At 46.4% G+C, this 15,053-nt stretch overlaps 1 protein-coding gene across 1 annotated transcript in view; it reads left to right on the forward strand.

The window, feature by feature from the left end:
- The window catches only part of LOC135276824 (basic proline-rich protein-like), a 34,685-nt gene extending 34,321 nt beyond the window's left edge, over window positions 1-364 (forward strand). The window contains 1 exon segment of the mRNA XM_064382139.1: window positions 197-364. Within this exon segment, the coding sequence (XP_064238209.1) occupies window positions 197-364 (168 nt within the window).
- The last annotated feature ends 14,689 nt before the right edge of the window (window positions 365-15,053 follow it).

The raw sequence follows: 15,053 nt of genomic DNA on the forward strand, positions 1-15,053 counted from the left end.
AGATTCCCTGGAAGTGGAGCCCGAGCTGGCGATTCTTGGGTAAGGAACTTAAAAGCGGGTGTTTGAGGAGAGACCTTCAAGGCAGTGCTTCTCAAAGTCAGCTGCACTTTATGATTGCCTGGGGGGACTTCAAAAATCCCTGTGGCTGGGCCTCACGCCTTCCCAATTAAGCCAGAACCTCTGGGGGTGTTTCCAGCTTGAGAACCGGTGGTCTGAGGAGGATGAGAAAAGCAGCAAGGGGCAGAGGAGGAAGCAGTTGATCGAGGATGTGGTTCAGCCCAAGCGCATCCCCCACCTGATCCTGGGGGACGTTCAGGATGGTGAAGATCTCATTCTTCCCAGGGCGGATCTGCCCACCAGGTAGAAGAGCAAGGAGTCTGGGCTTTTAAACCCCAGCCTTAGCCAGCTACGGGCGGTGCCTGCCCCTGGGGAGAGGAGGCATGGATCTAACCCAGGCATCTTATGGTGAGGCAACCCCTCTCAGCTAACGGGGTGTTAAGAACTCAACTGTGTGCCATGGCTCACACCTGTAATCCCAGCACTTTGGGAGGCTGAGGCGGGAGGATCACTTGATGCCAGGAGTTTGAGACCAGCCTGGACAACATAGCAAGACCCCGATTTCTACAAAAAATTAAATAAAAAAACATTTGCTGGGTGTGGTGGCGTGCACCTGCAATCCCAGCTACTAGGGAGGCTGAGGTGGGAGGATCACTTGAGAACAGGAAGTCAAGGCAGAGTGAGCCGTGTTTGCACCACCGCACTCCAGCCTGGGCAACAGAGCAAGATCCTATCTCTAAAACCAGAACAAAACACAAAAACCCAAAAAGAGAAAAACAGCCCAGCTTACAGCAGCCTGGGACAGACCCCCAGCTAGGTCAGAGGCATCTGGCTGGGGGACCAGTAGCTTCCCCTGAGGATGTAAAAACGGCTAGGTGATACAGGACCCATGATATTAACATAATTTCTATTCATGTTACATTTCTATTTGGAATCCTATGGCTTTACTCCTGGGGGCCGCTGGCCATTGAACCGAGAGAAACTGAAGGTGCTGATGAGGTGGAGCTGATTCATTTATTGAATTCCTACAACATGCTAAGGCCTGGAGTCTGGTGGTAGATAATATCAATGTGAAATTTACATTTGCCTTTTCTTCTCTTTTTCTTTTTGAGACAGGTTCTCATTCTGTCACCCAGGCTGGAGTGCAGTGGTGCAATCACACCTCACTGCAGCCTCCACCTCCCAGGATCACACGATCCTCCCGCCTCAGCCTTCCAAGTGGCTGGGACTACAGGCACGTGCCACCACGCCTGGCTAATTTTTGTATTTTTAGTAGAGACGAGGTTTCACCATGTTGCTAGGCTGGTCTACTGGCTAATTTTTGTATTTTTAGTAGAGACGAGGTTTCACCATGTTGCCAGGCTGGTCTTGAACTCCTGAGTTCAAGCAATCTGCCCACATCAGCCTCTCAAAGTGCTGGGATTACAGGTGTGAACCAATACCTCTGGCTAGAATTTACATGTCCACAGGAAAGACAGATAATCAACAATTAAGCCCAAGAGTAAGCGTGTCATTTCAAATTAGGGTTTTGAAGACAGATGTTTTCAGGAGTGATTTTGAGATGGGCTAAGGAGGGGTGAGCAGCTGGGTAGAGAAGGCCTCTCAAGAGATGCTATTGAGGCCTGAATGGGGAGAAGGAGGCAGCCACTGAGGATGCAAGGATAGGTGTTGCTGGCTGACGGAACAGAAAATGCGAAGACCCTGAGGCAGGGATGAGCCTGGTATATTTTAGGAGCAGAAGGGAGGCTGGTGAGGATGGAATGGGATGAGCTGGGGGAGAGAAACAGACGATGTGGTTGGTAGGAGTCAGATGATACAGACTCCTGTAGACCAGCATGGAGAGGCTGGGTCATTTTTTTTTTTCTTTTAAATTTTATTTTATTTTAAGCTCCAGGATACACATGCAGGATGTGCAGGTTTGTTATATAGGTAAACATGTGCCATGGTGTTTTGCTGCACCCATCAACCCATCACCTAGGTACTAAGCCCAGCAGGCGTTAGCTGTTCGTTCTGATGCTCCCCCTCCTCCTCCCCTCCCCCAATGACAGGCCTTAGTGTGTGCTGCTCCCTTCCCTGTGTCCATGTGTTCTCAGTGTTCAGCTCCCACTTATAAGTGAGAATATGCGGTGTCTGCGTTTCTGTTCCTGTGTTAGTTTGCTGAGGATAATGATAATGGTTTCCAGCTCCATCCATGTCCCTGCAAAGGACATGATCTCATTCCTTTTCATGGCTGCATAGTATTCTATGGTGTGTATGTACCACTTTCTTTCTTTTTTTTGAGATGGAGTTTCGCTCTTGTCGCCCAGGCTGGAGTGCAACAGCACAATCTCGGCTCACCACAACCTCCACCTCCTGGGTTCAAGCAGTTCTCCTGCCTCAGCCTCCCAAGTTAGCTAGGATTACAAGCATGTGCCACCACGCCTGGCTAATTTTGTATTTTTAGTAGAGATGGGGTTTCTCCATGTTGGTCAGGCTGGCCTCGAACTCCCTACCTCCGGTGATTCACCGGCCTCGGCCTCCCAAAGTGCTGGGATTACAGGTGTGAACCACCACACACAGCCCACATTTTCTTTATCCAGTCTGTCATTATGAGCATTTGAGTTGATTCCATATGTTTATTATGGTGAATAGTGCTGCAGTGAACATACGTGGGGAGCCATAGGAGGCTTGAAGTAGGGGAGTAACATGATTTGATTTCTTTTCTTCTTTTTTTTTTTTTTTAGAAATGATCTTGCTCTGACAGTCAGGTTGGAGTGCAGTGGTGCCATCATAGCTCACTGCAGGCTTGAACTCCTGGGCTCAAGGAATCCTTCTGCCTCAGCCTTCCGAGTAGCTAGGAATATAGTAGGAATATAGGTGTATACCACCATGCCTAGCTAATTTTAATTTTTTTTGTAGAGATAGGGTCTCTCTATGTTGCCCATGCCAGAGTGCAGTGGTGCAGTCATAGCTCACTGCAGCCTCAAACTCCTGGGCTCAAGTGATCCTCCTGTCTCAGCCTCCCAAATAGCTGGGACTTATAGGCCATCACTCCCATGCCTGGCTATTGATTTAGAATTTTTTAGAAGAAGTAAAATTCACATAAAATGCAATTGACCATATAAAGCAAACAATTCAGTGGCTTTTAGTGTATTTATCACTGTGTGCAACTATCACCTCTAATTCCAAAACAGTTTGATCACCCCGAATGGAAATCAGACCAGCATCTGATGCACAGTAAATAAAGTCTCTCCAGGCCGGGCGCGGTGGCTCACGCCTGTAATCCCAGCACTTTGGGAGGCTGAGGCAGGCAGATCATGAGGTCAGGAGATCGAGACCATCCTGGCCAACATGGTGAAACCCCGTCTCTACTAAAAATACAAAAAAAAAATTAGCTGGGCGTGGTGGCGCATGCCTGTAGTCCCAGCTACTCGGGAGGCTGAGGCAGGAGCATCACTTGAACCCGGGAGGTGGAGGTTGCAGTGAGCCAAGATCGTACCACTGCACTCCAGCCTGGCAACAGAGTGAGACTCTGTCTCAAAAAAAAAAAAAAAACAGTCTCTCCAAATCATGCAGGGTTGGGTAGCTACTACAATCAAATCAATAATGACTTGTGTTAAATATCCATGATGATTAATATTATTATGATTATTAGAATAATGAATAATAATACAGCAATGCTAGTAATAGAGGCAGCTATAGCAGAGCAGGTCAAAGAAGGGAGAGTGGGTCCAAATGGCCTGGGTTCAAATCCTGGCTCTGCCACACTCATTAGCTGTGTGGTCTTGGAGGAGTCACTTCACCTCTCTGGGCCTCAGTTTCCTCACCTGTAAAATGGGATAGCAATCATATCTGTCTCATCAGGTTAGCTAATACATGTGATGTGTCAGATATGAAGTGAGTGGTATGAAAGTATTTCCTCTTTTCCCTCTTGCTGTTAGGAAATCTGTCACATGCAAATCTTCCCTGTAGTTTGAGATATTTTCATGCGTGTCAAAGTGGGGAGCGGGTTAAAATAGCTCTTTCCAAAATAACCTCATTGGATGCTTCTAATCCAGAATCACTTCCCTCTTCTCCGGCTCTCCCTCTACCTCCCCTAGTTCTTAGCAAGATGGTGGCCGTCTACATGGGGTAGGAGGGCCCATGGAAGGTGAGTGGAATAGATTCAGGCAGGACTGAATCATTCTTTTCTTTTATTGTTATTTATTTATTTATTTATTGAGACAGAATCTCATTCTGTCGCCCAGGCTGGAGTGCAGTGGCGCGATCTCGGCTCACTGCAACCTCTCCTTCCCAGGCTTAAGTGATTCTCATGCCTCGTCCTCCTGAGTAGCTGGGCTTACAGGCGCACTTCACCATGTCCAGCTAATTTTTGTATTTTTAATAGAGATGGGGTTTCGCCATGTTGACCATACTGGTTGCGAACTCCTGGCCTCAGGTGATCCACCTGCCTCAGCTTCCCAAAGTGCTGGGATTACAGGCACGAGCCACCGCGCCTGGGACATTATTCTTATTTAGAGACAGGGTTCTACTTTGTCCTCTAGGCTGGAGTGCAGTGGTGTGATCATAGCTTACTGTAACCTCAAACTTCTGCTCAAGCAATCCTCCAGCATCAGCCTTCCAGGTAGCTGGGACTACAGATACACACCACCACGCCTGGCTGTTTTTAATTATTATTATTTTTTTTTTGTAGAGATAGGGTCTCATTATGTTGCTCAGGATGGTCTCAAACTCCTGGCCTCAAACGATCCTGCTGCCTTGGCCTCCGGAAGTGCTAGATTACAGGCGTGTACCATTGTGCCTATCCTGAATCATTCAAATAGAATCATAGAATAGCCGGGAATGATCACTCCCGCCTGTAATTCCAGCTACTCAGGAGTCTGAGGCAGAAGGATTGCTTGAGTGCTTGAGCCCAGGAATTCAAAGTTACAGTGAGCTGTGATTGCACCACTGCACTCCAGCCTGGGTGACAGGACAAGACTCTATCTCAAAAAAAAAAAAAAAAATCCTGTAATTCACAACATGAATGAACCTGAAGGACATTACGTTAAGTGAAATAAACCAGATATAGAAAAACAAATACTGTAGGATCTCACTTACATGTGGAATCTAAAAAAGTTAAAACTCACAGAGGCAGGGAGTAGAGGGGTGGTTACCAGGGGCTGGGGGCAGGGAAGAAATGCAGAAATGTCAGGCAAGTGGTGTAAGCTTTGAGTTAGGCAAGATGAGTAAGTTCTGGGGACTTAACATGCAGCACGATGACTACAGTCAACAATACTGTACTGTCTACTTGAAGTTTTTTTTTGTTTTCTTGAGATGGAGTCTCACTCTGTCGCCCAGACTGGAGTGCAGTGGCACGATCTCAACTCATTGCCACCTCCGCCTCCTATGTTCCAGCGATTCTCCTGCCTCAGCCTCCCAAGTGGCTGGGATTACAAGCATCAGCCACCACACTTGGCTCATTTTTTTTTTTTTTTTCCTGTATTTTTAGTAGAGATGGAGTTTCACCATGTTGGCCAGGCTGGTCTCAAACTCCTTACCTCAAGTGTAGTTCACCTGCCCTGGCCTTCCAAAGTGCTGGGATTACAGGTGTGAGCTGCCATGCCCAGCCTGTCTACTTGAAATTTGCTAAAAGGGTAGATCTTACATGTTCTCACCACACACAGACTAAAATGGTAACTAGATGAGGTGATGGATGTGTTGATTCGCTTGATCGTGGTAATCATTTTACAATGTACATGCATGATCAAAGAGCACGTTGTACAGCTGAAATACTGTCTTAGTCCATTTGTGCCGCTATAAAAGAGCGCCCAGCCCCAGGTACTCCTCGGGTACACAGATGGAAAGGAGGTTTATTTGGGTCACAGTTCTGCAGGCCGTACAAGGAGCGTGGCACCGGCATCCGCTTCTGATGAGAACCTCAGGCTGCTTCTACTCCTGGTGGAAGGGGAGGGGTCCCAGTGTGTAGAGATCACGTGGTGAGAGAGGAAGAAAGGCATGGCGGGGAGACGTGCAGGGCTCTTTTTGTTTTTTTGAGACGGAGTCTTGCTCTGTCTCCCAGACTGGAGTGCAGTGGCACAGTCTCGGCTCGCTGCAACCTCCGCCTCCTGGGTTCAAGCGGTTCTCCTCCTTCAGCCTCTTGAGTAGCTGGGATTACAGGCGCCCGCCACCACACCCAGATAATTTTTGTATTTTTAGTAGAAATGGGGTTTCAACATACTGATCAGGCTGGTCTCGAACTCCTGACCTCAGGCGATCCACCTGCCTCAGACCCCAAAGTGCTGGGATTACAGGTGTGAGCCACCGCACCTGGACAGGGCTCTTTTTAATAACCAGCTCTTGCTGGTGCTAATGGAGTAAGAACTCACTCATTACTGTGGGAAAGGCACCAAGCCATTCATGAGGGATCTGCTCCACTCCCATGACCAAAACACCTCCCATCAGGCCCCACCTCCAACACTGGGAATGAAATTTCAACATGAGGCCAGGTGCGGTGGCTCACGCCTGTAATCCCTGCACTTTGGAAAGTGAGGTGGGAGGATCCCTTGAGGTCAGGAGTTTAAGACCAGCCTGGGCAACAGAGTGAGACCTCGTTTATACAAAAAAACCAAGAAACTAACAACTAGCCAGGTATGGTAGTGCATGCCCATAGTCCTAGCTATTGAGGAGGTTGAAGCGGGAGCATCACTTATGTCCAGGAGTTTGAGGCTGTAGTGAGCTATGACTGCACCACTGCGCTCTAGCCTGGGCAACAGAGCTTGTCTCTAAAATAGTAATAAAATTTTTAACATGAGGTTCGGGGGCCCAAACATCTGAACTGTATAGCAAATGTATACCATTTTTAATTTGTCAGTTACATCTCAACAACGCTGGGGAAAAAAGCAAAACTCTTCAAAGAGGGCAGGAAGAACAGCCTCAGTGAAAGAAGAAATGAAGCTGCAGATACAGGAAGAGGCAGATAAAAAATACCTGAGGGCCTTTCAACTTCCTGAGCCTAAATTAATCCAATCCAAGGGTGGAGAGAGAAGCCACTGGTTGCGGGCTTTGAAAATCAATCAGACTTTAAAGCAAGCCAGACTGGGCTAGGACCAGGGTGAGGTAGGGCAGGCGCTTGCTTTAGGCACAGACTCTCAGAGCACTAACAAATTCCGGGATCAAGATAAATAACATTTTAGTCCAATAATTTTAAAAATGAAAATCAGTGCAGAGATCTGTGATGAGCAAAGTATCAATGTTACGTAGAAAATTTTTCTTTTAGGTGCCACAAAGAAAATTAGTACCGGGACAAAGGATCTCTCAGCAAAGCGATTCTTTTCACCTGCTGCAGAAAGGGTACTCTTGTGGCAAGACGGCTAGGAAGAGTACCCTTCCTGCAGTTCCGGAAGTAAAAATCGCGTTGCTGAAAGATCCTTTGTCTCAGTGCTAATTTTTCTTTGCGGCACCGAGCATCTATTTCCAAAAATCAACTTTCTTGATAAAAGCAAGATCAGTATTTCAGATTTTTCCTTTGGCCTCAGGATGCAATATGGCTTTGCATGCGTGCATATGTGAAGGTCCTAATGCCCTGCCTTGATCGGTTTGGGCTGCTGTAACAAACTGTCCTACACTGTGTAATTTATAAACAATGGGAATTTACTGCTCAGTTCTGGAGGCTGGGAGGTCCCAGATCAAGGCACCAGCAGATCTGTTGTCTGGTGAGGGCCCTTCCTCATAGATGGTACATTCTGTATGTCCTCAAATAGTGGAAGGGGCAAGCAGACTCCCTGGAATCTCTCTCTCTCTCTCTCTTTTTTTTTTTTTTTGAGATAGGTTGCCCAGGCTGGAGTGCAGTGGTGGAACCATGGCACGCTGCAGCCTCGACCTCCCAGGCTCAAGCAATCCTCCCACCTCAGACTCCCGAGTAGCTAGCACCACAAGTGCGCACACCACACCTGGCTAATTAAAAACTTTTTTGTAAAGACGGGATCTTCCTATGTTGCTCAGACTGGTCTCAAACTCCTGGGCTCACGAAGTCCATTGGCCTTGGCTTTGCAATGTACTGAGATTACAGGCATGAACCACCCTTGAGCCTCTTTTATAAAGTAACTATTTCCATTTGGGAAGGTGCAAAACTCATGACCTAATCACCTCTAAAAGTCCTCCCTCTTAATACTATTGCCCTGTGGACTAAGTATCAGCATACAAATAGTGGGCTGGAGTGGTGGCTCATGTCTGTAATCCCAGCACTTTAGGAGGCCAAGGTGGGCAGATCACAAGGTCAGGAGTTCGAGACCAGCCTGACCAACATGGTGAAACCCCGTCTCTACTAAAAGTACAAAAAAAAGCCAGGCATGGTGGCGCATGCCTGTAATCCCAGCTAGTCAGGAGGCTGAGGCAGGAGAATTGCTTGAACCCAGGAGGTGGAGGTTGCAGTGAGCTGAGATTTCACCACTGCTCTCCAGCCTGGGCAACAGAGTGAGACCCTGTCTCAAAAATAAATAAATAAATAAATAACAGCTTTATTGGGCTGTAATTCACGTGCCATATAAGTCGTCCCTTTAAAGTGTACAATTCAGTGGTTTTTAGCATGTTTGTATGTTGTACAATCATCAACACCATATAATTTCCTACAATTTTTATCACCTCCCTAAGAAACTTATACCCACCATAGGTTGTTGTTTTCTGGGTTAATAAAAAAACAACCTACTCCAGGCCTTACCTGACCAGCTCAGGTAAAGCAGAGGATGCCTTCCTGTCCTCCCGACTGAGGACACATCTCTGTGATAATCAGATCTGCACAGGCATGAGCCAGTCAGTGTGCACGTGGCCCATAACTCAGGACTGGGACCCTAGGGTTTCCCGGAGTGCCCGAACTTTCCCTTTATTTATTTTTATTTTATTTTATTATAATTATTGTTTGAGATGGAGTCTTGCTCTGTCGCCCAGGCTGGAGTGCAGTGGTGTGTTGAAACCTTGATTTAGGAATTCTAGATTCCAGAACTGAATTATAGAATTCCAGAATTCTCAGCTCACTGCAACGCCCCCCTTCAAGTGATTCTCCTCCCTCAGCCTCCCTACTAGCTGGGATGACAGGCGTGAGCCACCACGCCTGGCTAATTTTTGTATTTTTAGTAGAGACAGGGTTTCGCCATCTTGGCCAGGGTGGTCTGGAACTCCTGACCTCAGGTGATCCACCTGCCTTGCCCTCCCAAAGTGCTGGGATTATAGGTGTGAGCCACCATGCCTGTCCCTATCCCTTTATATGATGGGTCAAAAGGAGGTCTAGGGTGTCTTGGAGGAAGGACCCAGAGAGCAGATGGGGGGCCCTCAGGGAGATTGATGTATTAATCACAGTTCTCCAGAGAAACAGAAGCAACAGGATGAAGCCTGTATCTCTGCCTCCATCTCCATCTATGTTCATCTTCATGTGTGTCTATTCCTGTCCACATGTATGTCTGTGTCAATATTTATCCTGTTGGTGCTATGTCTGTATGTATAGGAGAGGGCTTACTATAAGGTATTGGTTCACGTAATTATAGAGACTAAGACGTCCCTTGGTTTGCCATCTGCAAGCTGGGGACCCAGGAAAGCTGGTGGTGTATTTTGCAAGGCCTGAGAGCCAGAGGGCAGGTTCCAGTCCACGTCCGAAGTCCTGAGAACCAGGAGCACCAAGGGCAGGAGGAAATTAATGTTCCAGCTCTGCAGTCCCGCAGAGTTAATTCAACCCGTTTCCACTCTTTTCTTCTATTCGGGCCCTCAACAGATGGGATGGTGCCCACCTGCATTGGGGAGGGCCATCTGCTTTACTGAGCCCCCCAGTGCAAATGCTGATCTCTTTGAGAAACACCCTGATATGGTCTGGCTGTGTCCCCACCCAAATCTCATCTTGAATTGTAGCTCCCATAATTCCCCCGTGCTGTGGGAGGAACCCGGTGGGAGATAATTAAATCCTGGGGGTAGTTTCCCCCATACTGTTCTCGGTAGTGAGTAAGTCTTGTGAGATCGGATGGTTTTATAACGGGAAACCCCTTTCACTTGGTTCTAACTTGTCTCTTGTCTGCCGTCGCGTAAGATGTGAATTTTGCCTTCTGCCACGATTGTGAAACCTCCCCAGCCACGTGGATCTGTGAGTCCATTAAACCTCTTTTTCTTTTTCTTTTGAGATGGAGTCCTGCTCTGTCTCCCAGGCTGGAGTGCAGTGGTGCGATCTCAGCTCACTGCAACCTCCACCTCCTGAGTTCAAGCGATTCTTCTGCCTCAGCCTCCTGAGTAGTTGGGACTACAGGCAAGTGCCACCACATGTGGCTAATTTTTTGTTTGTTTTTAGTAGATACAGCACTTCACCATATTGGCCAGGCTGGTCTTGAACTCCTGCCCTTGTTATCTGCCCACCTGTGCCTCCCAAATTCCTGGGATTGAAGGCACTTTAGAAGGCACTAAAGAGAAAAAAAGATTTCTCTTTTTCTTTATAAATTACCCGGTCTCAGGTAGGTCTTTATCAGCAACGTGAAAATGGGCTAATACATACCCTCACAGACACACCCAGAAATTATGTTTAAGCAAATATTTGGGCATCCCATAGCCCAGTCACGTTGACATACAAAACTTACCATCATAACTCAGGACAGTGGCTATTTATCAACTTGTATGGAATATTCCACCATTATAACAGCCTGAGCACTGAACAGCAGCCATGATTACAACCTCCCAGTTGGTTTGGTGTTTCTCCTTTTATATATTTGCTCCCTAATTCGACTTTCAGCTATTTGAGAGTGGGGTCAATGAATCATTGTGGTGTTAGTACTTGGTATACTGTGGGTGCTTAATAAGTGTTTGCCAAATTTATATTTAAAGCCTGGACAGTAACAAGGTTGTGGGAAAGAGATGATGGGGGTGGCTTAACCCATAATTGTGCTTGAGAAGAGAGGATTCCCTTGTGGCGGGGCCCAGCTTGCTGGACAGCAATGCAGTTAAGAGGTTGAATCCTGGAGTCAAGATGTGAATTTGGGTCTCAGCTCTGTTACCTCCTTGCCACATAACCTGGGATGGTTTTGATCTTTCTATGTGTCCTGGTCTGTGCATTAAAGGTGATAATAATTTCTCTCCAGGCTTAGTTTGGGGTCTTCTGAGGCAGACTCTGAGAAAAGAATTCAAGTGCAAATAGTCATTTGGGAAGTTATCCCAGGAAGTAACTCACAGGGGAGAGGGAAAGTGAAAGAGGGAAGGGAAGGTAGCTAGTGAATGGCATGTTATTAAGTCATCACTGTGGGCATCTGGGGCTCAGCCCCATCAGAGAGCACTGTGGGATAGCATAGACCTCAGGCATCCTACTTTAGAGGTGAGGGAGCTGGGGTATTTATCCACCAGTTCTCATTAGTCATGGGTTGAGGACATTAATTTTTTCCAGCAATGTTAACTCCCAGCATTTCTGGGTGTCTTCCCTCCCTCAAAATTTACTGACGGGTTGTTATTGGTTAACTACCAAATCAGTTGGCATAGACTTCTCAGGAATATTCCCTGAAATAACACATCAAAACTGCAGATCCTCAGTGTTGGGTGCTGTTCTCTCTGAAACTGTAGTATTCAAGCTCAGTAGAAAAAAGTCTGATATATTTGTTAGGATAAGGCTGGGCTGCTGTTTACAAAGAAGCCCAATGCTATTAATATTTCAATGCCTTAAAGAAGGTGAGAGTATTTTCCTCTCAATTGTTATGGTTCAAGTTGTTGCAGTCTAGGTCGATGAGACTGGCTCTGCCCAGGTTCCTTCCATTGTGTGGTTCTGCCATTGCTAATACTATAGATGTTCCAAGTGCCATCCTTCTGTCACTCCCCATATCTATACCTTCCAGCCCAATTCTCAGCCGACAGCACCCACATCTCTATGTCCTGGCAGCCAAAGTTCTCTATGTGTGCAAGCAAGGCAAGCCTGAAGTGCTGGGGAGAAGGCCCAACAATGACTACTGAGGGTTGGTGTATAAATACCCCAGCTCCCTCCCCCTTGGGTGGACGCCTCTGAGATCTGTGTTCCACTCTGCTTCCTAGAACTCTCCCCAGTGCTTTTCAGTCCCAGGTGCCCACAGTGGTACCTGGTTCAACAACACACCACTCACTGGCTGCCTTCAATTCCCTGTCTCACTTCCCTTCTGCCCTACTGGTATTTTCTCAGGTCACTTCATAGATAAGTGCAGTCATGTGCCACATGATGATGTCTTGGTCAGTGACAGACCACATGTGTGAAAGTGGCCCCATAAGATTATAATGAAAGGCCGGGCACCGTGGCTCACTCCTGTATTGCCAGCACATTGGGAGGCCAAAGCGGGCGATCACTTGAAATCAGGAGTTTGAGACCAGCCTGGCCAGCATGCTGAAACCCCCATTTCTACTAAAAATACAAAAAAATTAGCCAGGCATGGTGGTGCACACCTGTAATCTCAGCTACTCAGGAAAGTGAGGAAGAAGAATCACTTGAACCTGGGAGGCAGAGGTTGTAGTGAGCCGAGATTGTGCCACTGCACTCCAGCCTGGGTGACAGAGTGAGACTCTGTCTCAAAAACAAAGAAAGATTATAATGTAGCTAAAACATTTATATCATCTAGTGATGTCTTGATGATCTTGACCCTGTGTTGGACTAGGCTAATGTATGTGTCTGTGTATTAAACTTTAACAAAAACATTTTAAAAATAAAACTGTTTTTCAATTAAATATAGAAAAAAGCATATAGACTAAGGATATAAAGAAAATATTTTTTACAGCTATACAATGTGTTTGTATTTTAAGCTAAGCATTATTACTAAAGGTTATCAGTGTGACTCTGGTGTTACTGCAGAAAGCACCAGCATCTAGGTTTAGTAATCTTCAATCACTAAAGTGGTATTACAAAAAGTTTTTAAGGCCAGTGCATTAGCTCATGCCTGTGATCCCAGAATTTTGGGAGGCTGAGGTGGGTGGATCACCTGATGTCAGGAGTTCAAGATTGGCCTGGCCAATATGGTGAAATCCTGTTTCTACTAAAAATACAAAAATTAGCTGGGCGTGATGTTATGTGCCTGTAATCCCAGTTACTTGGGAGGCTGAGGCAGGAGAATCGCTTGAACCTGGAAGGCAGAGGTTGCAGTGAGCTGAGATTGTGCCATTGCATGCCAGTCTGGGTGACAAGAGTGAAACTCCATGTCAAAAACAAACAAAAAAATTTTTAATTAAAAAGTTCATAAAGTAAAAAAGTTATAGTAAACTAGGGTAATTTATTATCGAAGAAAGAAAATGTTGTTTTTTATAAATGTAGTGTGGCCTAAGTGTAGAGTGTTTATAACTTTTTTTCTTTTCCTTTTGAGACAGAGTCTCATTTTGTCGCCCAGGCTGGAGTGCAGTGGTGTGATCTTGGCTCCCTGCAACCTCCACCTCCTGGGTTCAAGCAATTCTGCCTCAGCCTCCCGAGTAGCTGGAATTACAGGCGTGCGCCACCATGCCCGGCTAATTTTTGTATTTTTAGTAGAGACAGGGTTTCTCCATGTTGGTCAGGCTGGTCTCGAACTCCTGACCTCATGGTCCGCCTGCCTCAGCCTCCTAAAGTGCTGGGATTACAGGCGTGAGCCACCGTGCCCGGCCGAGTGTTCATAAATTCTGTAGTGGTGTATGGTAATGTCCTATACCTTCACATTCACTCACCCTTCACTGAATTAACTTCTAGTCCTGTAAACTCCATTTCTGATAAATGTCCTATACAGATGTACCAGTTCTTATCTTTTACGTCGTGTCCTTACTGTAGTTTTTCTATGGTTAGATATGTTGAGATACACAAATTCCTTCCATTGTGGTAACTATCTACCACCTGCAACCGCTCCCAATTCCCTGGTCACATGATCACATAGAATTGCAAGGGCATCTGGGAAATGTAGTCCATCCCGTGCCCAGGATGCTGGTAGATGCCACTTTCTCTTCCACAACCAGGAGTAGCAAAGGTGACTGATCAAGGACAAAAACTTAACAACCTTTACTCATAAAGTCCATAATTCACTTGCAGATAACTTCACGCTCACAATCATAACTGTCTTTCTCCCTGGGTTAACCTAAAAGTTCCTTTTTTGTTCATTTCCAGGAACAAAGCCAGTCCTAGTCCTGAAATCCTAGGATCTGCCTATATGTTTGTGTTTCTGGTTCAATGACACCTTCTATAGGTGAAGTGTCTGGACCCTGGGATACCTGCCCGCACCTAAGCCAGTCCACTGTGCAGTCATGGAACACAAAAACGTATGTGTTTCCTTTGTTAGGCGGACCGAGTATTTGTACCGAGTTTTCTTGGGAATACATTCTGGATAAATATTCTTTAGAGGGTTAATTTTTGTTTGTTTGTTTGAGACAGTCTCACTCTGTCGCCCAGGCTGGAGTGCAACGGCATGATCTTGGCTCACTGCAACCTCTTCCTTTCAGGTTCAAGTGATTCTCTCACCTCAGCCTCCTGACAAGCTGGGATTACAGGCGTGTGCCACCACCCGGCTGATTTTTGTATTTTTAGTAGAGACAGGGTATCTCACAATGTTACCCAGCCTGGTCTCGAACTCCTGGCCTCAAGTGATCCACCCACCTCGGCCTCCCAAAGTGCTAGGATTACAGGTGTGATCTACTCCCCCCGGCCAGAAATAATTTTTTAAAGTGAGCTTTATTTTCATATGTGGAGGGGAGGTTTGTTAGTGAAGCTTAAACGTTGCATTTATAGAGGGGTTTTTTTTTTTTTTTTCCTGTCTTTTCTCTAGAAGAGGCAGGAATGGGTGGGAATCTCTCCAGCCTCCAAGGCAGTGTATTCAGATCGCATCAGAGCTGGTTCTTAATCCTTTTTCTTTTTTTTTTTTGCCTTGGAAGCATTTTTTTTTCCACCACCCCAGCATCTTGCCAGCCAGTTCTTCCGAGAGCTCTCTTCTTCCTCCCCCGACTGGGAGGCTTTTCCAAAGCTCTCAGATTAAAAAGTGCTGAGACCAGTGTCTCTAAGTGCTGTGCTCTCCTGTTGTCATGGGAAGGGAGCTGGCACGGATGAACTAACTCCT

The sequence above is a fragment of the Aotus nancymaae genome, unplaced genomic scaffold, assembly GCF_030222135.1.
Source record: "Aotus nancymaae isolate 86718 unplaced genomic scaffold, 86718_ANA_hifiasm-v0.15.2.pri h1tg000028l, whole genome shotgun sequence".
NCBI lineage: Eukaryota > Metazoa > Chordata > Mammalia > Primates > Aotidae > Aotus > Aotus nancymaae.